Source organism: Aythya marila (genome assembly GCF_965140915.1).
Source record: "Aythya marila genome assembly, chromosome: 18".
In the NCBI taxonomy this organism is placed as follows: domain Eukaryota; kingdom Metazoa; phylum Chordata; class Aves; order Anseriformes; family Anatidae; genus Aythya; species Aythya marila.
This window is the reverse complement of record NC_139059.1, coordinates 5,442,509-5,466,101: the sequence shown is the minus strand read 5'-3', so window position 1 is coordinate 5,466,101 and position 23,593 is coordinate 5,442,509. Positions and strand designations below refer to the sequence as shown.

At 42.4% G+C, this 23,593-nt stretch overlaps 1 protein-coding gene across 2 annotated transcripts in view; it reads right to left on the bottom strand.

Moving 5' to 3' along the window:
- Positions 1-221: 221 nt before the first annotated feature.
- The window catches only part of HLF (HLF transcription factor, PAR bZIP family member), a 36,021-nt gene continuing 12,649 nt past the window's right edge, over positions 222-23,593 (bottom strand). The window contains exons 3-4 of one of the 2 annotated variants that reach the window (XM_082774825.1): positions 7,607-7,827; positions 222-4,483 (exon numbers count right to left, since the gene is read on the bottom strand). In XM_082774825.1, the coding sequence (XP_082630951.1) occupies positions 4,265-4,483; positions 7,607-7,827 (440 nt within the window). In that variant the 3' untranslated portion in view covers positions 222-4,264. The remainder of the gene's footprint in view (positions 4,484-7,606; positions 7,828-23,593) is intronic. The other variant, XM_082774826.1, reaches the window with a different exon arrangement.

Here is a 23,593-nt window from a genome sequence, read left to right as displayed (position 1 = left end):
GTGACAGCAGAGCTGGGGGTGGGGAGAATGTACATTTGCCATTTGCTTGGAACCCCCCCATTACCTGGGGACCCCCCTCCTAATGACTGCATGCTCATGGTGGGACACAGATGGCAGCTACAGGAGCTCACAGATGGGTATACGGGGAAAAAAAATGAAAATATACCCCCGAGGCCCTGGGCCCAAGCCCTGATAGACCAAAGGAAGCACACAGGTGAGAGAAGAAAAATTTAAAAGTTTATTAAACATTAAGAATAACAGACAAAAAAAAAAAAAAAAGGTTTGGGCTGAACAGCATACAGGATGCAATCCATTTCATGTCATACAGTTAATTTGATCTTATTTATTAAACTTGTATTTAAACAGATGCTGTCTTGTGGTGTTGCCAGAAATACGATGGTTGATCACTTGTAAGTTTTAATACATATATATTTCTTTCTTCACATAAAAAAATCAACAAAATAAAAATAAACTGCACATCTCTATCATAAATCACATGCAAAAATAGATTTAAAGCAATAATTGGGGCTATTACAAACCCACAGAGGCAAGATACTCAAATGTTCAGGGTCCTTCAGCACCGCTTAACGCACCCAGCCTCCAGCTTGCCACTGCAGCGTTTGTGCTGTTAGGTGCAGGCAGGGCTGAGCAAGTCAAGCAGGAAGCCGAGCTAACGTGCATCCCTTGCATTCTGTTTCTTGCTTATGTGGATTCAAGTCAAAACTTTAGTTCCATGGTGCTAGGTTTAGTGACTTTTTAGCACCATTCAAAAAGGAAAAAAATAACTCTCCCCTACCCTCCACCACATGCTTTCTCAAGCAGAGTCCCAAGGTGCTCATATTCACAAACACATCTTGAATTCATTTTATTTTTAGAGGACATTCCTTCTCAAAAAGAAAGAATTCACTTCTAAGACTTTGAGGAAAAAAAAGAAAAAAGAAAAAAAAGAAGCATTTTACCAATGCTTATGTTTTAATAGAGGTCAGTGATTATTTAGACACAATAGTAATTATTCTGCAAATATATATATTTCTGTTTTTATAAAATTAGAATGTCTTATGCCTACAAGCTCCTTCAAAGCCATCAGAGGTGTGATGATCCCAGCTAAGCTGACCTTAGGACCTGAAAACAAGCTAAACTTTCTGGGTTTCCTTGATACTGCCATTCTGGGGAGACAGCCTGGTTGGAGAACCTGCGTATTTTTTCCAGGTTTTAGCCCGTATTTATTTTCTCTTCAACTGAGATTGGGTACTGAGTTCCCACAGTAAGAGGTGAGTGCCCAAGCCCCACCGACTCCTATGAAAGTCCCCCCAAAAGCCTCTTGACGCCCCGCTGGGTGCCCAGGCACTGCCTCGTCCCACCGGGCTCTGAGCAGGCACAGGGCTGCTGCTGGACAAGGTCACTGCTGGAAGCCTCTGCTCCTCTGTGGCCGTGACGTAATAAATCTGTGATAGCCAACCTGCAAAACTACCATCTCCCACCCCTTCCATGCCCAAAAGAAACTAAATAATCATCTGCAAATTTTTTTTTTTCCCAAGCTGCCTCTTATATTTTAAAGAACATTTTGTGGTCACAATGCAGTGCACTGATGGCTCTAGCTATTTACGTACCAGCCCATTTCATATACTTAATTTCTGCTGTTCAGGCATCACCCCAAGAACACTCATAACGAGGGCGATGAGAAGCTGTTGCATTTTGCTGTGTTGCTGCTAAAAACGTATCCATAGCAGTGGCTGGCTGCCTGAGCCCCCCACTGTCACAAAGCCTACTCCAAAGGAAAAACAAGGTTTATTTCATAGGGGATATAGCAGATACGCTGACTTGTACCAAACAGTCAGCCTCGTTTCTCTACCCATGCATCCAGTAGTTTATACTGACCTCTAGAAAATAACTTATTACACTTTAAACTTCACTGCAGCACATGGAAATTCAGTTCACTGAATAAATGGTCCACAGGTGAGTACTGCACATTAAGGGACAAGTTGGGTGCGTTTGAGGAAAAATACTGGAAAAATGCCATTGATGTGAGGATATTCTTAATGCTGAACAAAATGTTGGGTCCTTCGCAACAATCTCCTGAAGCATGAATAATTATTTAATGGAATGAACAACCTTTTTATTTGAAAATAACGTCAAAACACTTAGAAAACTGTGAGCAAGACATGTAGCACCATATTTTCCTCACATGTTAATAACAGCACGCAGTGCGTACAACTGTATATGTGAACAGAGATATATATTAAAAAAATCAGCTGGAAACAGATTCTAGCAGCAGCAGCAGAATTAGAAAAGACTATGTTTTTTATTATATACTGTTTTTCTGCCTTTATAAAATATTGTATTGTCCAATTAATAGTTGACTAAAATCCATATTGTGTTTTGTCCCTATTAAATAGATTATTTATGTGTTTCTGATGGAAAATAATAAAGTCTCTCTTTTTCAGTAATATGGAACATCCTTGAAAGCCGTGTTACTTCCATAAAAATTTAATTTAAAGCACAGAACATGCCGGTGTGCCAGTGGCAGGCTTAAAATATTAAAGATTAAAAAAAAAAAAAAAAAAACAACCAACAAACCCCTAAGCATTTCCTTTCTGTACAATAATGGAGAATATATATCTTTGCTATATATTTTAAACATGGAATAGCTTTTTCTCTTTGCTATATATAATATATGTCTTTCAAAATACATTGTCAGTATTTGTACTTGAAAAATACTGTACAAAACGAACATACTATAATTATTCTGTATAAACTTTATACATTTTATAATATCTATTCTTTTGGTCTATAGTAAACACTTAGATTGATTGGATTAACCACAGTATATGACAACACCATCCCCTTCTGAAATACACCAGTGTCTCTTACATTCATTTCTCAGAAGTCCACTTTATATTAGAACACACGTGTTCAAAAGCAAATAGAGTTTAAAACAATAAAGTTCAGAACCATCAGTTCATGTCACACTCAAAACAACAATCACTAGGAAAAATGGGCTTTGCAAACCAGTGACTTCTTCTAACTGAATAAAAGTGATTTTTCAAACAGCAAGATATAATCCACAGAAAATATATTACAAAACATGGGAAAGAAACAACTGAATTTAGGTTATTTAATTTGTAATCACAAAATGGAACTTGAAGAAATGCATAACTAACTGAAAACAGAAAAGCCCCTCTGATTTCAACATCGGATCTGATTTGATACTATTAATTTTGTTGTTTCAACTAATTATCCTGCTTCTTATACATGCGCTCCCCATTGCAGGGATACAATTAGCATGCTTACATTAATGTGACTTTTACTTTTTAATTTTATTTTGTTGTTAAAGACATTAAAACTTCTGTTGAGTAGGGAAACCATCCTACGTCCACTAGGAACATCCGGGCAGCATGCGCGCTAGCGTACAATAGGATTATTGCTTCAGGTACAGACAGTGCAAAATACACACGCTGTGGTCTATCAATAGTACTCCTATCTACCTGGGGTCTGTGGAAATAAAAGGAACCTTAATAGCTATAGAGAAGCCATTATGGGATCTATAATGAGTATAGCTAACTCAGTCTAACAGCACTTTAAATCTGAAGACAATTATCACCAAAACTTAAAATACAACAAAAGCAATCTATAAATTAATAACTCTGCAGTGTAGTACTAAATTATTATTTGTGCACTTTATTAGCGTTAACTTTTCTGATTAGACATAAACAATAGCTTGTTACTCTCGAAAAACTGAGATCTACTTTTTTTTTCTTTTTTCTTTTTTTTTCCTTTTTTTTATAATTTATACTGGGATCTTTCCAAGTAAATCAGGAGGATGGAACTGGTTACAATAAAATAAAAACCCTAATCTGAAGCAGCACTGAAAAAAATATAATAAAAAGCTTACTATGGCGGTTCTCAACAGTCCAGGTAAAAATGTGGCACCCTTTGAAGAGGGCTTCGTAAAAATGGGAAGTGCCGAGATGCGTGCGCACGCACACACACACACACACACACGACATGCACACGCACACACATATACAGATGTGTGAACACACATGTGCACACATACGCAGGTACACGCATACGCAAACAAAAAAAAAAGAACGTAAGTCAGTTTTGTTTCTGCTTCTGGTAAAGTGCTGAAGACAGAAAGGTTGGTTTGGGCGTGGTGCTATCAAACAGGAAACACATTGTCCATCTATTCAAATGCCAACCCGCAACCGAAAAAAAAAAAAAAAAAGAAAAAAGAAAAAAACCCCGATCCCCTCCCTTCACTTTACAGGGGGCCATGTCGAGCTTCGTACTTCGCAAGGACGTTTTTGCATTTGCCCAGCTCTTTCCGCAGGTCGGCCACCTCCTGGCGGAGAGCCGAGTTCTCCTTCTCCAGAAACGAGGCGCGGATGGCGATCTGGTTCTCCTTCAGCCTGCGGGCATCCCTCGACCGCTTTGCAGCCATGTTGTTCTTTCTGCGCCTTGCCCAGTATTTGTCATCCTGCTCATAAAACACAGAAGGAAACAAACAAGGTATTAGATTTCAGTAAACTGAGCAGCCAGCAGGATGTGCTCTCGGCCACAGCCTCGGGGCTGGGCATGACTTAACACCATGGATTTTGCTGGCCGGGCCCTATTTTGTTTGCAAGGCCTACGAGCCCCGACAACGCCAGGCACTGCTGGGACAGAAGTTACAGATTTACACGGCATAACCCAGGCAGGGAGTGCAGAGACCTGCCTGTATTTCTGCCAGAATGAAAGGGGCTAAGCCCCTCATCTGCTTGAGCATGAACTCCTCCAAGCACAGCCGAAGCTCTATTCCAACAGTACAACCCCTCGCACATCTCCGCTGACCTAGTTACAGTTGGCACATCCACCTTCACGTGTGATGACTCATGCTACCGGTTGCTGGAGCAGTACTAATTACTTCTTGTATGTCCCTGCTCATCTGTTTTGCCAGCCAACACCTGGTTCACTCTGCTTGTTGGAACCATCCATGTCCTCTGTCATTCGGCTCTTTCCCTACAACACCCTAAAGGGTTCACGTTTGCACTCTAGAACAGCAAGTCACTGGAAGAGGATCCCTTGGCACAGCTTTGCAGCCAATTCAGGAATGGCAAAACAAGGACGGCTGCTTTGGTACCATACACAAAGAGATTAGTACAATAGGCTTTGACAGTGAAGAAAAAAGCATTTGCCAGAAATAGGTCCACTCATCTCTAAAGTTTCATAAGCTAACACATTCCCAAAGTGTTGTCCTTAAAGCTTTGTCTCTAGGATATCACCTTAGTTGCATTTGTGCATCAAAGACTGTAAGTCACTACTTAATTTCACTTGATTTTCTGGCTCTTCTAATGAAATGGCCTTCAGTGAAATGGCAGCTTCTGCACTGCTGTGAAAATTAAGCCCTAGAAATTTGGAAACTCACTAAACACGAAGTGGGCAGAGTGTCTCAGGAAAAGGGAAATTCCATCCCCTGCAGAGTGATAGAGCCACTCAACACTCAGACTGCCTGGTCGAGCTGTCCAGCTCAAACTTGCCCTCCCAGAGTCACCCCTCCATTTTTATACTCTTACATTTGCTTACGGTCTGAGGGCAGCCCTTGCTTCATCAAGCACCGCAGCACAGCCCCATATCCAGGGTGAGAAACAGGAGCCATCTGGTACTGCACTGCACTGAGCAGGGAAATCCCCCCACTCCCTCATCCTTCTGCAGGAAACAAGGCAGGCCTAATGCTGCTGCTCTGCAGCTTCTGCTGCTGCTTGCACAAGGCAACGCAAGAGCAAAACGACTGCTACAAGTACTCTACAACAGCTTCATACTAGTTTAGCTTTGTGAGGTGTGCAGCAAAGATGATTTGGAGTCAGTGCATCTTTAAATTGCTTTTCACCTGCACTTGGGACTGCCCCCAAAAAATCCGCTTAAAAACAAGCATGCAGCAAAAAGCTATGACCTAAATCTTGTTTATAATTTCCCATCTCACTCCACTCCAAAAAATCAGCTTTAAGCAATTTATTAGTGTGCCACCTAGGCTTCATCCATCTTTATTTTAACAAATTGCTATGGCAAATCCCTTAATCCAGACCCGAAAGAGGTAAGGCTGGCATTTCAAAATCACATGCAACCCAGAGACGATTGACTGGTCTAATCTGCTTACCCGCCCCGAGAACTCAACAGCCATTCCACACGCCAGGGCAGAAGCAGAGCTTGGGTCAAGCACTCTGAACTACGTCAAGGGCATCTGATGCAAGTATCTCAAAGAAGAGAGGGACCCTGAACTGAACCCTTTCAGTCTTAGGCTGAGAACTTGGGTGCTCCATTGCTGCATGCAAGGCACAGACATTTTCCACATCTGGTATGAAGCAGTCCAAGGGCACTTTTGGCAAAAGCTTGCTTTGACAATATAAGGACACTGAGCAGGTATCACAGAATGAATGACACTGAGGAGCACACTCCAGTCTCCTTACACCTGTGTAGCTGTTTCTGTACTGAACACCCCTCTTTAGGCAGACCTCAGTACACCGCAATGCCAGCAGAGCATCAGAAGCAGTAAAATTTGCCTGAAAAATAATGGCACAGCGCAGATAAATCTTTCTGAATGAAAACTGAGGACACCACATAGTGACACTACTGGTGTTGTGCGCTCTTTTAGCTCACACATTAGCTTCAAAAATAGTGAAGAGCATCAGCTTCCTTCCCTAATGCTATGTGTGTAAACACATGCCCCCTTCCAGCCTCTGTGTGTAGAGCTGAAGATTCCCACCAACACCCAACAGGCTTTCAATCTGTATCTTGGGGGGCCATAGCAGAATTCTTCACTGACTACTTCTGATTAAAAACAACCTCTTGGAAATCACATACAGGGAATAGAATTTGGCAAATAATGACAATTTTCGCAGTTATTTGATAAACTGAATCAGCTGATTAATTTGTTCAGCTCTCTTCTGGCAAGTTCTTTGTTCTTCACATCTCAGAATCAATGAGAAACACAAACAAGTGCTTTTTCTTTTTTAATTATTGCATTATTGTTGTATTATATTTTAAATATTGTATTAAAATATGCTTACTGGCAGAATTATTTTGGTCTGGTTCCCTTCAACTAGTTAAGATCCTCTCACCTAGTTTAGATAGTATTTAGTGTAGTGTTCCCATTCATTGTTATATGCAGAGCTAAAGAAACTTCCAAACAAGACAAACTGTATTTCATTCTGTCATTATCGGGGGCCTCCATGGACTACACCCTGTGAGGGAGGGATTCTTCCCTGAAGACTTTACAGTCTCTGCTGATGAGACAGACAGAGAGTGGAGGAAAAGGAAACATGATCAGACTGTTTCATAAGTGGGAAATATGGGACAAAGTAAGCTTGTCCAAGGTCACGCAGGAAGTTTCTGGCATACAAAGGAAATTAATATTGATCTCATGAATTTCAGTTGTTGATTAACATATAAGGGACATTCTTGCCTCAGTCCTCTTCAGAAGCGTTACAGTTTTATTCTACAACAAAGTCATAATTAGCATGGCAGATTTACATTACATGAGAAAACAGATTCAAGCTCTAAACATGTATGTGAAAGAACAACTGTCACAGAGCGTGTACAAACAATGTCATCACCAGTTCCAATTTACCTTCAGGTCATCTGGAATGAAGACTTTGCGAGCTTTCTTAATCATCGGCTGTGGTTTCAGCTCTTCTTCAGAGAATTTGCGCTTACGAGGGTCAAACATCTCCTGGCCAGGAATACTGGAAAGAGCAAGATCTGCAGGGTCAGGTTCGTAGCCAACAGGAACTTGGATAGTCTCGGGATCAATGGGACTTGGTGTGTTTCGGTTTGTTGGCAAGATTTGACCTACAGAAACAAAGCAGGTATTCAGCTATGTTAGAAGAAACTATGTAAATAATATCACTGAACATGACTTTGAGAGACTCTGTAGATAATTTACAAGCAGTAATTCTTAAGCTTTCATTGCAACTTTGGTAGCTACTCTGGCTAAGTATTACATTGCTCATTTTGTAGGGTGTATATTCAGGTCCAGACATGCTCACACCATTATTTTCAAGATTGGTTCCTAATTCTGGTTGCCAATCTTGAATGCCCATTTAGGATCAATGAATCCAACAGAGCTGCACTCAAATGCAGGCAGAGGACTTACCGTGCCAACCTGTGCCTAATGACCACATCCTCAGGAACAAGTCATAAGTACTGTAATTTAGGTCTGATTTATCCATTACGCCATAATCCTTCCCAGTTTTCTCATACACAGATTTCTAGAAACTGACAATGTGTAGTATTTGCAATAGGACAAAAATCTCATGAAAATGTACTGTCAAGCTGTGCTAAAGCACTCCACTAAGGAGATTGCTAACTATTTTCTATTAAATTCTACTGGCAATGTTCTAAAAGACGATGAGGGAAACTAGCAACGTGAAAGGCTACAATGACTGCTTGAAACTGCTCTGCAAAAATGGAAGAACACTTATTTACGCGATGTTGCTCTTTTATGATATATAAAATCTCGTTAAAAGGAGCCTACCCCCAGGAAAGCATTACATATGCCATATTTTTCTTTTTTTAATCTTCGATATAGCCTTCAAGACCCCAGTGCTACAGCACCAATTCAGGCACCATTCCCACTAAAAATCCTATTTAAAATCTCAGCCAAAGGTTCCAAAAATAGGATCCTAAAGTCAGCTGCCTAAACACAGACTGTCCCCATGGGCAGAATTTTCAGAAGTTTTCACATGCCTCAGAAGTACCAGCATCGCAGACTTCAGAAGAAGGCCTTGTGATTGAAGGATATATTCTTTAAAAATTTTGGCTACTACCTAATTCACTTTGTCTTTACAGATGTGATGGCTTTCATAATAACTACACAAACATCCTGTGACTGCGTAATATTTCCTTATTTGTGTCTGTATCTGCAATATTTATGGTGTAAAATGGTAAACATTAAACGCCATTTCTAATTCCAAATCAAGGCCAGTGCTAACAATGTAGTTTTTATTTTAATCTAAAAGATTGCAGCAACAATATTGGAGCCACACAGAAAATGCACCAGGGAATTGCGTTGCGCAAAACGGGGCTTACTCGCAGAGAGCTTGTCTTTTGTAACTCTGATTTTAAAATAGCACTGATAAAATCAGCTTCCAGGAAAGGTTAGTAAAGGCCTGGGAGAAGAAAACAGGAGGATCAAAGTTATTTGATTAATATATATATATATATATATATCTGTATGAGAGAGAGCGAGAGGAAAGAATTCGTCTGCCTGCACTGTGCCAGCCCTGCGCGTTTCCTCTCCTGCTGCAGGACGTGGCGCGCTGCTGCCAAGGCCCGGGTGCTGAAAACACTGCGGTTCTGGCCGTGCTTCTGGCAAGGGGCCTCGCTGGGTGGCCCTGGGTGCTTGGTGCTCAGTGTTTGGTGTTTGGTGCAGGCACCTGGGCCCTCTCATGGCCTGTGCCAGCGGCTGACAGGTGAACGCCGGCTGTAGACTCCGGGCGCCAGACACTGTGATGAGACTCATTGGAGAGGGAAGTTTTCATGGGAAGGCTTTCCAGCTAGCCCCGGAGATAATGATGATACGTAGGTGCGTGTTTAAAACGTTTTTATGTCTTTAAAGGTGTGTGGGGAAATCCAGACTATTAACTGTTTTAAAGCCAGCCCAAAAGGCTCGCGAAGCCGAGGCATTTTTGTAGCCTTGCTTTGAACGGGTGGCTAATCTCATTCCAGATACATGGGCTGGCAGAAACAGGCTTATTTAAAGGATTAAATGCAGGAAAGCTTCCTTTAATGTTAGCGCACTTGTATCAGAGCAGCCAGATTATTTTTTAATGCATACAGATATATAGACATGTGCATGTACAAATCTTGCAAATTCTGAAATGCAGCTAAAATGAAGCAAGTCGCCGGCTCTGACTACTTCATAATATTTCTGGTGAGCACGCGGGGTGTTCCTACAAATCACGGGGATTGTGCAATCTGCCTCAGCTTTCTAATTGCCCTAAACAAAAAAGCCAGTATTTAAATACAGCTGAAGTTCTAGGTACATGGTATCAGCTCACGTATTGTCATTTATCTCTAATGGGCCATATTATGTAATTATATGAGGTTTGTAATCAGCAGTCTCATGAAATTTTACAGTATCTCTCTGAAGAAGGAAAGGGCAAAAAAGATCCTTTTAAACACAGGAAAACAAAGTATTGCATCTTGCCAAATGCAACAGCATGAAAAAACGAAACGACATCAAACCCAATAAAGCAAAGAGTGCTGCACTCCAGGTGATCTGGGAGAACAACCTCCAGTAATCCTGACCTGCCTTTTTCCCTACCTGCACCTGTTTCCCTTTGCCCAGTCTAAGAAGCCCTCAACACTAAAGCCCTGGTCCTTCAGCAACCAGAGACGTCCCAGCTGCCAGAGCAAGGCTCATCCAAGGTGACTGCTTTCACTAATGCAAAGCCTGAGAAAATAACGCACAGAGCTGAACATTGCCACCGAGGAGGCTGAAGCCCGTTGTGCTGTACGGCACTCACATGCTCCCACCACCTGCACACCTCTGCCAGGCTGCACTTGCTCCCCCGTTCTGGTGCCCTCTGCGAATTATCAGGAACTGCACTGAGCACAGGAGAGTTAATAAGGGTGTATGAAATCCCAGGCAGAGAAACCAGTATTTCCTTGTCCAGTGTTTTACATTAGGCAACTCCTGGCACTTTGTATCTTTTTATTTATTCTATCAAGTTTTGCCAATAATACAAGCCAGGAACCTGTCTTCGTTAGTTTACTGGCTAATGGCCATTGCATCTATGTGGTGCTGGAACTCCTCGTAACCCAAGACGACGGCGTGGGCTGTGCCGGACTTGGCACTGGTGTTACTGCACTAGTACAGTATGTGGCCTCACGTTACACTGCTCTCCAGCCTCCTCTCTCCCTGTGTGCAAGGCACTTTAGCTGTGCATCCTTCTGCCAAATTTGTTCAGGGTGTTATTTTTATGCACTAAATTCCTCGCAATCAGAGGTAGGTCAAATAAGAACAGCAATCTGAACGTCATGTGCCTAGCAGCCGACTAATCCTCACATCAGCAAGCTTCACAGCTGTCACAACATCCAGAGAGAGAGCCGGTCAGAGGCTGTGATGTGCAAGCAATCAGCCAAGGAGGAAGCCTCCAGTGCCAGCCAGCAAGGCCAGGTGAAGGTAAAGCCTCTCTCTGCTCCATCAGGAGCCAGATGCCTTTGCTGCCAGTCTCTGTATTATTTAAACACTCTGCACTCACGACAGCAGCCAAATTTTCACAACAGTGAAGTGGCTGGGCTGTTTAATGCACTTAGCTTTGTTCTCAATGGGGGCTGATGATTGCCAAGTGTTTTGGAAAGAACTTAGCCCCTCTATTTAAGTTGCTGAAATGAGAGCTCTTCAGTATCGAGCTCTTTTGGAAATCCAGCTGCAGAACTCCACGGTGGTGGTGGTGGAAGCAAGCTGGGAACAATGCTTAATGGAAACTTCCCCTCATACCACCCCAGTGATGTGTCTCAACCATGGCCTGAAGAGACCACAACTATGTCAACACTGGCCTTTTGTCTGGAGCCTTTCCCACTTGTAGAGCTCCACTCAAGCAATACTGAGTATGCCAGGGTAGACACAGCTCCAGGTCACTCCCGGCAGAGAAAGGAGCAGGTTTTAACAACCCCAGCAGTTACGGCTGCCCCAACATCTTGCCTTCACTAATGCTCTTGGTGTTGCTCTGGCTCATATTAGCAACAGCGGAAAATTTTCCAGAAGGAAGGGCTTGAACGAAAGTTGGCTGTTCTAACCCTTTCAGTCCTTCTCCTCCCAGTAGAGACTGCCAGCGAGGAAGTCGAACGTAATGGCAATATTTTCAGTGTGGTTCCTTGTTCAAAGAGAAATGGACCGAGGCCATTCACTCATGTCATCTAGGTCACTGAATGGCTGGTAAAAAAAAAAAAAGGAGCTTTTAATTGCTTGTGATAATTAAAATGCACAAGCCAAAAGTTCAGTAACATTTTATGTATCTACAGAAGTACTTGTATATACCTACAAAACCAAAACATAGAGTTATTGTGGGGAGCTCAATCATGGTATCCTGATTCGTAATTTCTCCCTCTTTAAACATCCTACCAGCTGTGCCCAGGAGACTTAAGACGGAAATAACCTCTTCGACTGTACCACTACTTGACAGACTTATTGTTTGTATTGCAAGAGATCCCTGATGAATTATGTAGAACTCAATTTTGAATCATTCAACTCCCATAGAAATGTGCCTGATTTTCAGAAGATCTCCCTTCTCACAGCCCTTCCACACTTGTCATCAGCTCAGCAGCTGGATGGAAAACAGCGACTGAGAAAAGAAAAGAAAAGGAAGTGGAAATGTTCTAATCAAAATATTTTTCCCTATTTTTTACACATATGATGTTGGAGGGAAGGAAAAGAGGAGTTTCTTATTCAATTTATTAACAGCCCAGGGAGAAAATATGTGTTTGCTAATCATTTTTCTTTTTATAAACTAAAGGCACTTTGGGTATGTCTGTTATACTAAATAGTACGGCAGTGCATTGACACATAATCCTCACCCAGAGCTGCTCTGGAGAACCCCCCTGCTCTGTTGATACCATTTCCAAACCGTTTATCCTGCTGGCAGCTAGCCAGCAGTTTGGGATACTTCTCTCACTCCAAATCACAGACTGTCCCAGACTAATCTGCCATCTATTTCTGCATTAACTCTTTGTGCCTCCAGGCAAAGTCCCTCAATGCACAGCACAAGGCAGAGTTCAGGAATCGAGAGAAAAACAAAACAATAAAAAAATATAAAATAATAAAAAAATAATAATAAAAAAAAAAACAGGTATTAAAGTATTCTGGAGGCTTTTAACCACAGACAGTATCTTGGCAGGTCACAAATCCTCAGTTACTATACTATAAGCTACATTTCACCTTCCTGTCTGATTTTCCTGCTCTTAGGATTTTAGTGCCTTTCTGAAACCAAAATATCTGTGTGGCCATTACACCCATCACCTGCATGACAAGCCACACGGCTTCATCTTCCAGCCCTCACATGGACAGGCAAAACCAGCCACTCTGCCCGGGGAGACGAAGATACCTCACCCTCGGGTGCATTTCTGTGAGCAGTTATTAGAGGAGCTTTATTTTCTTCCAAAGCAATAGCGTATCTTGCCCACTGCTCCAACCTGCACAGACATTCCTCTATTTCTTATCTTACACAAACTTCATTCTGCAGAACGTGGGGTGACTGCAAACCCTTCCTGCGGAAAGAAGTATCATAATCCAATGCAACCACAACGTGTTCACTGCCCCTAACACGCACTAAAAGACTGGCACTTGAGAGTGTTTTTAAAAACATGTACTTTTTTAAGATATCAGCATTGTTTACAAATCTTGTGCATTTAATTACGAAAGCATTGTCATTTCCCCTCTCAGCATTGTGTGCCTCCTGCTCTGGGCCTCTGCACTATTATTACAGGCAGGACTGGTAGTCTTATTAAGGTTGCCTGACACTTCCCATTAGAGGATGCCGTCTTCAGTTCCTTAGACCTTTGCCAGATTTCAGCCGTTCTGTTTGGATTTGTATGCGCCAATTCATGTTTCTGCCAGAATGGTTCCTCAGCTTCCCGAAAAAATTTCAGCAAAAATACTTTGTTTTGAACCTGTTCAAAAGTTCTGGCCAGCTCTTCACCGACCAGTACTAGTGGTCTGATGGAGCCAATGTGGCCCCTGGTGCCAAGTCCCAGAGATCCCCTGGTGCTGACCCTACATCCCCCTGGTGCTAAGCCCCAGAGCCCCCAGCCACCCCTCGGCCCCTCACAGCCCCAGTGCCAGCCGCAGGCCTGAGGGGCACTCTCAGGCCCAGGCCCAGGCCCAGGCCCACTCCCTGCTAAGGAAGAAAATGCAGGTCGTCTTTTCCATTCAGTTTTAAAATTCAATTCAGGCAATTCTACAAGAGTTGTTTGAAGAATACACAGTCGCAGTCGCAAGAATCTCTAAGCTTTTGAACGCATAATTCTTCTGTCCACAGAGCAGTTGTTGTTGTGGAGTCACTCACTTCCCCCATTTTGATTTATCCGGATGGACTCACACATTATTTGCCACGAGTTACTCTAACCTGCTGTGCAGACACAACCAGCAACTTTTCAGGACTTCGCTCCAGCACTCATGACTATTGCATCTGCGTGCTTCACAGAGAGGTTTTTTTTTTTCCCCTCAATCCTCACAGGAAAGAAGGGGCAGCCCGTCCTCTCTGCAGGTGAAGAAGAGAGGTACAGATACTTGAAATCTGACATACATAGCCTCTCAGTTATCTAACATGCTGTGGCATTGTCTGCATTTCACCTCATCTGTCACTGACTCCTGTTGCAGGCTGGGGGCTGTACATCGATATACGTGAGGGCTACCCAGGGTTTCAAACTGGGCTCCTCACAAAACGGGAAGCAAATACTCAGTGTGACAAGTTAATGTAATTAATTGACTTGCTCGGAATTCTACTAAACTTCATGGCAAAGAAGTAACAAAATCCAGTTTCTCCAGACAAAATCGCTCCGTCGTTACTGCCAGACTTTCCCTTCTCTTGCAGTTCCTCGTGTCCTGTCACATCTGCAGTAAATGAGGTCAAGATCCAAGATCCTACAGACAACCGCTTCCTTCCTGATGCAGCCCTGATTCAACCCAGAGCTGGTCTGACCTCTGCATTCAAAAGGGAAAGGCAAAAAAAAAAAAAAGAGGATACGTAATTAAAGCCTGTATCTCAGAGCAGACGAAGGAGATGGCTGTGCTATCTGAAGCTGCACACGTGGCCTTCGTTCTGGTATCTGCAGGCTTTTGAGGGCTTGACTTTGCAACTCCTGCATGTGGTTAGCATTATGTGCATGTAATATGCTACGCCTGATGTGCCCTTCAAAAGCAATAAATAAATCCAAGACACCACTAGGTAAAATTTTCCACGATGTCTACTGTACTTAGGACTCTGCTCTTCTGTAAGATCTACACTCTGAAAACCTTACCCTTGAATCTGCATGAAGGCGGCACCTTCTTCCATGAGGACCTGTTTCTGACAGCTACCAGGAAATCCCCCTCAAAGCAGCTCCTGACAACTGCTGTGCAGGACACTGGAAGTAGCAAACCCCATTCGAAACACTTCCCTTGCACAAATGCTACACAGAAAGCAAGGGGTTTGTCCTGCTCCTGGGACAAGGCACAGGGATTCATTCCCCCTTAGGAATCCTTGAAAAGCCCAAAATCTACAGTCCTCAAATGACTGATTCTTTGGTATGGCGCTGCTTTCCTTACAAAGACAGGCCAAGATGACATTTAGTGGGGACAGGGCCTGAAGAGAAGCTGTAGGGACGCAGGTGTTTTATTGCAATTCACACTCAGCTCAGAAGCACGTTTCAGTTCAAGATGTTGGTACTCTCTGGTGCATTGGAGCTTCGTGACATCTTTCCGCATATCATTCGCATATAGTAAAGCTCCCGAGAAAGTACAATTCTTTTCTATTTTCTTAAAGGGGAAGATCCAGAAAAGCATCAGAACTGTTAATCTGTTAATCCATTTCTCTTTCCTTACTCCCAGCTTTAGTAAATCAATCCTCAACCAGCAGACTTTAGCTGAGCCTGCTTTAGGTGACAGCCTCATATAGCATCCATAAACACCCCTTTCAAAACAAAGATGGCACTTGCCCCCAGGTTGCATTTGTGTCACTGCCAATGTTCTCTGCAAGACTCCCGACCGAGTTCCTCTCGCATTGCTCTTTTTATTTGGCTAATGAACATCCAGGACAGCATGCTCCCAGTCAGTAAACAGGTCTCGCAAAGCCACCATGTAATCCTGAAAGCATATGCCACCCGTGAGTCATGTATCTATTACCCAGTTCTGGTACCCAAGCCCATCTTGTTTGGGTGTGTTATCAAAACATAGGTGAGTGAGATTTCAAATGGCATGGAAAAGCCACGTGAAACAGGTACATTTCCTCCAAGTCCCAGTCAGTAGCTAATAGCAGGCCTGAGAGACAGACAACAGATGCTATCAGCTGCTCTCTGAATATATCCCTTACGAAAAAGGGGTCACCGGGCAGAGTTACAGCAACTTGCAGTCTCGCCTTCTCTTTTGAGCTGTTCTGTACGCAACACAAACCTGAACTACTGCATTAGCTTTTCATTTTATTTACATTTATTTGCTATAAAAGCTACACTGTTGGTGACAAAATTAAATTAAAGCTTTGCAGAGGGTGATTTGTGTAACAATCACATTTTAAGAAGTATAGACGCCAGGAGGAGGACACGCTGTTCCCACAACCTTCTGTGTAAGGCTTAGTACATGTTTTTTTTTCCTCTTCAACTTAATTTAGGACCCCCTAACATGGTTGGGGAAAATGAGAAAAAAACAAACAAACAAACAAAAAAAAAGTGTATTTTATTTTATGTTTTTACAGCCCAATAGCCACAGAGGCCTAATTTGGTTTCACATACTAGTTTTATTCTCAATAAGCACAGAGAAAGCACAAGGGCGTGTGGTTGCATCTTTCCTATTGATATAGATATCTTCATTTATAAAGTACACAAATGCATCAGTCATTGTGTAAAAAAAATAGGTGAGAGGAGGAAGGGAACATGCAACTGAGGCCTAGGGAAAATTCCAGGAGACCAGACTGTTGCACATGGACGTTACCAGTGGGCCTGTATTTCTCTGCAGCTGCTGCACAGCGTAGGTTTCCATAGCACATCAGATGCAGACAAAAAATGAGGAGCTGCAAAATTAAGTCTGGTAAAAAGATATGATGACACTGAACAATGGGCAAGACATTGTCTCATAAGTTCACTTCTATATGTAAAAGTCATCTAGCACCAGAAAATAGCTGAAAACGCTACAGTACTGAGTGTCAAAACCCAAACTACTGCCTGCAGAGATTTCTGCACCTAACAACTGCAGTCATGTTTTCACAGAGAGATGAAGGTAAAATAAGCAAAACATCTCAGGGAAAAGTGACCAAAGAAAACACCACTTACCAAGATCTTTAGGCTTTTATCTTTTAAAAATAGCTGTCATGAAATAGGTATATGATAGAATATTTCTTGAAGAAACTCTGGAATACTTTTTTTCCTTCTTGTGACCTCCTCTTTTCCCCCAGTTTGTGTGTAATGGAGACGTACTTTTTTGCACACTGCATGGCCCTCCGTTGCCAAGCACTCAAAATATTAAATAGCTTGAGAGTTGTCTTTAAGGCAACATGAACTGGCAAATCACTTCACAATTCACATTGTATCGAAGTTTTTAAATATGTCTACCTTTTAAAAATATGTATAAGCAAACAGGACTTTGTTTTCTGAAAGTTACCATTCAGTGTAAGCCAATGGCAACCCTATTTACAGTAAATGTATTTTTAATACTGCATTTTTCTTCCAGTAGCCATAGCTGCAAATTTCGAAATCAGTTGCCGACGCAGACATCCCAACTTTCAAACAATATCTTGGCACTGAAGCATTTCTTTAACAGAGACACTTCTGCCCCCTTCAAATATAGTAATTTTGCCTGCCAGTGAACAAAGCCCTTTGTGTGCTGTGCTCGGCACTTGGCAGCAGCCGAACAAGCAGCTCAACACCATCCTGATCAAAGACAATGTGTTTTCCTACTTTCATGGGCAATGTATCACTGCTATGCAACATCATTATTTAGGGTTTATCTGGGAGGGAGGAAAGGGACAGTGTACTTACCTTCGACAGCTTCAGTCTCAACAATCCTTACCATTTATATTAAATATAACAGTGCGTTCCTATAAGCTGATTCCAACATTTGATTATCTGGCTTCCTTTTTATGACAGTGGTCGTATTCTCTAAGTGGAATACCTAAGAGACAGCATGGGTCTTAGAGTACTTTGTTGTCCAAAGCCTCTGTGAGGATTTTTTTGGGGTCCCAACCCTACATGTTCTGTTCCTCTGCTCACAGCAGGCCACGTGCTGCCCTGCAGAGCACCACAACGTGCCCTGCTGAATGTGGGCATGGGTCTGGCCATATACCCGTGCCAAAACAAAAGGAGAAACATTGGAGAGATGTAAAGCACTGCAAGCTGAGGGCAGCAACAATTCACAGGCTTGGAAAATTATGTGGGCTTTACCTTTTACACTCCTGTTAACTCTGATTTTCATGAAGTAGGTGGTGTTGCTACAGCAACTGTCATATCACATCATTTCTGCTGTCTCTGTCACAGAGATCATCTTATTTTATCTTAAACTCAGATATGCAGTTCTTCCTCTGTTCTAAAGCTCTCTATTTTGGATATAAAAAATTACAGAAAACAGAGCTGCACCATATAAATGATACTTTTAAAAATGTAGCAAAGTCTGTAGCATGTTTATTTGTTCTCCTTTTATATATGCAGAAGGAATAAAGAAAATAGCACTGACCATATTTATGGTGCTCCAGAGGTTCGGAAATAAATTAAGAGCAGGTCTCATGATAAAGATGCTTCATGCCACCTTTAAAAGGGTTCTTCCTACAGAAGCAAACCTTGTGTTCTCGTGCACTTCACCAGAAGTAACTAATCCATTCACAGGTACAAACACCTTGCTTCCTCATGCCCGGGTCTATTTATGTACATACATTCCACACTGCTCACACCCAGCTTAGATGACACTTCCATCCACTGCACACAGTATGCTCTTCAGCTCGCATACCTCAGCTGCTTAACCTGCTGCCTGGACAAAGTACCAGCTTTATTTTCACCTGTTTGGGAACATTTCTCCTACCTGCTGGGCATGAGGTGGCTGCCCCTGCTTTGCAGCTCCCTGGCTGAGTGTCACAAGAACTTTGCTCAACCTTGTTTGCCTTCATTTCACTGTGGGGATAAGGTCTTTGAGTACTCCATGCATGAGTGAAACTCAGTAAAATCTTAATCATTGAAGGGCTCTATTAAATTTTTGTTATTAATGTGAATTCCAACTCCAGCATTCACAGACTTTTCCTTCGAAAAATAAAAAATAAGCAACAGTAGTAAATATTCAGTTCCACCTTCAGGCTACTCAGGATACTAGAGAACTAGAGAAAACCTACCGATAATGAGAAGCTATTTTGAAGCCCTGAGCTCCTAACACAGCTCAAGCTCTGCCACAGCCTAAGCCAGTGCGCATTTGTGCCTGCCTCTTTACAAGCGCTTCCAGTCCCTTGCAAAACGACGACTCCAGTCACCCAACTGCACCTCATTGCTACAAGGACAGGCCCTGGGCAGGTGGAAGTCTGCCTACGTGGATCTAACCCTTGGGCAAGAACTGTCTTGTGTCCCTGGTTAAAGGCTGTGTACGCAATTAAGATGCCAAACAGCCTTCAGTTCTGATGATCACTTTGCAAGCTCCATTTCAGTGCCTCACTACAGTTACTCTTTAGATCAATTCCCTAAAGAAATGAATTTTGTGTGGCCGTGCTGTGCACAACTGTGTAGCCTCTTCCCAAAAACTTTTCAAACTGTTGGCCAATTTCAAACAAATTTGGCAGACACATATCAGTCTCAAATGTATATTACTAACAAGCTTTGTGAAAACAATATAAATCAAAGAAATTCTTAATTCCCTGACCGAAAGGCAGCCTCATGAGCTCTGTTACATGTCAGAGAATCCATGGAGATTTTGCTACTGATGGAACTAATAGGAAGGAAGGAAGAAAATTCTTCACCAAGTTATCATTTGCTACAGCAGTCATGAAAGTCAATTATACTCGTAATTCCAGTAGAGAATGAGAGGAGTCTTTTCACCTTATCCCACCCACTCACTTACTATTTCCAGTAACCACAAGCAAAATTATTTGTTTGACAACTGCACAGTCACTTGACAATCCCTCTGAACTCGGCAGACATATCTAGCACTGATAGCCAATAAAACAGTCACAGACATGTCCTGTCTTATCAATCACTGCAGAAGATGGTCAGATGTGGACAATCACACTGTCTGGTAGCACCTGAGCATATATTTAAAAGCTGTGTGAGAAAAGAGCTTTTTTTTGCATCACCTGCACCACTTACATAGCAAGCAACTGAAGTCTTCCAATAAGCCCCAGCAGGAGTGTTTGGGAACCAACAGATTTGTTCTGGCAGCAATGGGACATTCATTATTGGCTTTGGGGTAGGGAGTGTTTTGACTTGTTTTTGTAAATATTTTGTTAAAATGCAGGACAAAAAGCTAGATGATGAACACCAGGTAGGACTTACAGCTAAGAATCAGTGTCTGGATTTATGCTGGAAACTGCACGTCTCTGCCCAGCTGGGGGCTAGACACTGACACAGCTCAGTATTTGCAAGACCAGAGACTCCTTCTAACCTTGTTCTTACTCACCTTGCTGTTACTGCTGAGTTACAACTGCTCACAATAACGGAAGCTTGGGGAAGAACAGGTTAAACTTTGCAAAGAAAAACAAGCAGCAGAAACACCTTTCCTCTTTCTGCCTAACTGGATAATTGGTTAACAGGAACCTGCTTGATGGGTTTCAGCAGCTCCTGGAGATCAGGCAAGGCTGCTTCAGAGAGCAGCTAAAGCTGCTGACTGTATAAACATCTTTAAGCCGACCAACAGGGTACCCCTCACTAGGGTTGTATTTTTGTGTGTGTGGTTTTTTTTTTTTTTTAAGCCAAGATTTTCAGAAGGCAATGAAGCAGTTCGTAGAGCAGTGACCCATCCAAACCCAGTAAGACCAAGGAACTGAACTATTTTAGGCAGAATATTTAATAGACATAAAACAAATCTTAAAACTATCTTATGGCCAGAAGAAATCCATTTCAAAAATGCTGAAGCAAATGAAGGCTAAATTCTCACTGCAACAGAGAGAGCATAACAGCAAGGTTCTCACAAATAAAACAGGTCCTGTCCTGGTAACTTAAGGGGCTAAGAAAAAAAAAAAATTATAGTTCTAAAGATTCACATGACAAGTGTGACAATCAATGGGCTTCACTGGATCTGTAAAACCCTTTGGGCTTAATAATCAATACCATTCATGTATAACACAAAGATTTTACTCAAGTAATTAGTGTTCTTGAGTCCAGCTGTGTAAAGAGAAAGTACAAGAGAGCTGATTTTCACATGGGGATTTATACTGTCCTATATAAGCTGTATGTATACGTACATGAGATTAAAAAAAGACAAAACATTTTTCCACAGTTTATCTAAGCTTAAAACTCTAGTTAGACATAAATGTATTATCAAAGCAGCACCTACAGCAATCAGTGAAAAATGCTGGAAGAGATTCATTTAGCATCCTCCATATTCTCATCCCAACTTGTATTTATTCGTCCTGATGTTTCAATTAACCGAGTGCTGATAAACGGACGTTTACACAAGCCGAGCTCTAAGATCAAGAGCCAAGCTCTCCCTGCCTGAAGCTGTCAGTCGACACCAGCTGAGACTCCCTGCAGGTTTCTTTCTCCCAGGCTCTCTTCTTTCTGAGGATGCAGGAGACACTAAGAGAAGGCATCTGTAAATACAAATTCTACAGAACAACAAAGATTTTGGGAGAAGTATGCCAGCATTCACTAGTGCCTGTCTGCTCAGACACAGTTCAAGGAGTCTGATAAAGCAGCCACAAGCACAGGCTTCCAGGCTGATTACTGCCTGTATGAAACCACCCACAAAACCCCCATGCTTCAAGAGAGACATATGTCCCTTCACAAAGTAACACCACTGCTTGCGATAATGTTTTGTGCCCCCTTCTGAAGCCTTGTGCTTTTGTACTATTCTTTCATTCAAGGGTGCCATCCGAGATGTTAGGGTTTCAAATCCAGAGCCAACTTTCCAAAACACACTGTATTCTGAAAAGCCCATTTTTGTTTCACAGAAAAATAAATGAGTTTGCATCATAAAGCCTTTATCCCCCCAAACCCAAAGCCTCCCATACTGTTAAAAATCAAATCCAGCTTTATTTTCCTGCATGAGTCAGGCTGCATGCAAACAGCTCTGGAGGAAGGCGAGCTTGGGATGCAGAACAGGGCTGAAGTACCAAACCCTGAGTGGGATACTTGTTCTTCTAACAGCACACTCCTATTTCCCTGAGATAGTTGCTAATATTTTCATCTTGAAACTAGAGGAAAGCCACCCCCTTCCCCCAAAAAAGAAGTTTTACAGATTATAAAGACACACAAGGACAGACTTTATTATTTTAACAATTATTGCTATTTTCAGAGCTCCAGCAAAGCTACTTCCTTCCATAATTGGACTTCAATCAAACCCTAGTGAAGCTTTTGATCTTGGAAAGAGTAACAACATAGCTCCATTATCGGCACACAGGGGGCAAAGAGTAGGACATCAAGAATTTTTCAATAAAAGAAAGTTAATTGCTTTGACTTATATTTACCAAAGGTCACGACTGCAAGTTCTGACTGCATGTACATAACGGTGCACACTGAGAAATCTTGTACAGACTGGCCAAAGTAAGTGTTGGGATTATACTATTTGTGTATTAAAAAAAAAAAAAGGAAGAAAAAGGCAGCAAAACAATGCTAGATTACTATCCAAATATACCCCAGTGGATGTCCTGCCAAATAGCAAATATGTGGCTGTAAGCTCCAAACTGAAATAAAAGCTTGGCCAGAAGCCCAGAGCTTCACTGTATTTTGCTCAGCTAGCCATAGTCTGGCAGAACAGAGTGAACACATTCTCAGCCACGTGATAAAGAAGCCAGTCGGGCCAAGCTGATTTCCTTGTGTTGGTTAAATGTGATCTTCAGACTGTACACACCAGCGGCTTTGGGAAAACGTGAGAAAGTGGGAAACAACAAGCCACAGGCTATAAACTAAAGGGCAGAAGAAAAATCACTTAAGGGGTTTTGCTTCAACACGTGTCGACAGGGCTGTTTTAAGTCGGGGTTGACTGGGCTCACAGGGCTGAGCACATGCTGCGGAGGTGCTGAGCACCGTGCATTCACCTGGACATAAGCAGTTAAACACCAACACCTTCAAGCATGCAGACCCTGAAAGGACCTGATTCTGAAAAGCCACTGTGAATCCTTCATGGTACAGGATTAGGAGAGCCTCTTGTAAGTAGCTCAGAAAAACACTGCACAGCTTCAAATCCCGTATGCAGGAGAATAAGAGGTACTTAGGCCTCTCAGGGTGGGGCCCAGTAAAGGAAAGTTATGAATCTGATGGTGGTACACGGCCCCCCCAGCTCAGATTTTGCTGACGTTACTTGAACAGCCACCAGACAGTAGTACTGAGCACTGAGGAACATTCACGAAGTGAGATAAAACTTGGCCAGAGGATTCAATCCAAAAAAACACACAGGGCATAATGGACTAGAAGCTGCCCCAATTATAAGGTAGTATATTTTGATAGCAGTGATAACGTTTTCAAATAACTGACTCAGGAAGGGATCAACAGCATCCCTGGCCAGCAGCAGAGGTGCACGTGATGCTTGAGAGCACGCTGCATGCGGGAGCAGAAAGAGAAGCCTCCAAATGAGCCCCAAGAAACACATCCCTGCTGCAGATAAGAGCAATGCAGATGAAACGCTCTTGAGAGCACCTAAGAAAAGCGAGCTTTGTTTACTTTCTAACAGAAATAAATTGATAACCTAGACACGTGCAGTATTTGGTGAAATCTGAGAGACACACGAGTTGACAATTAC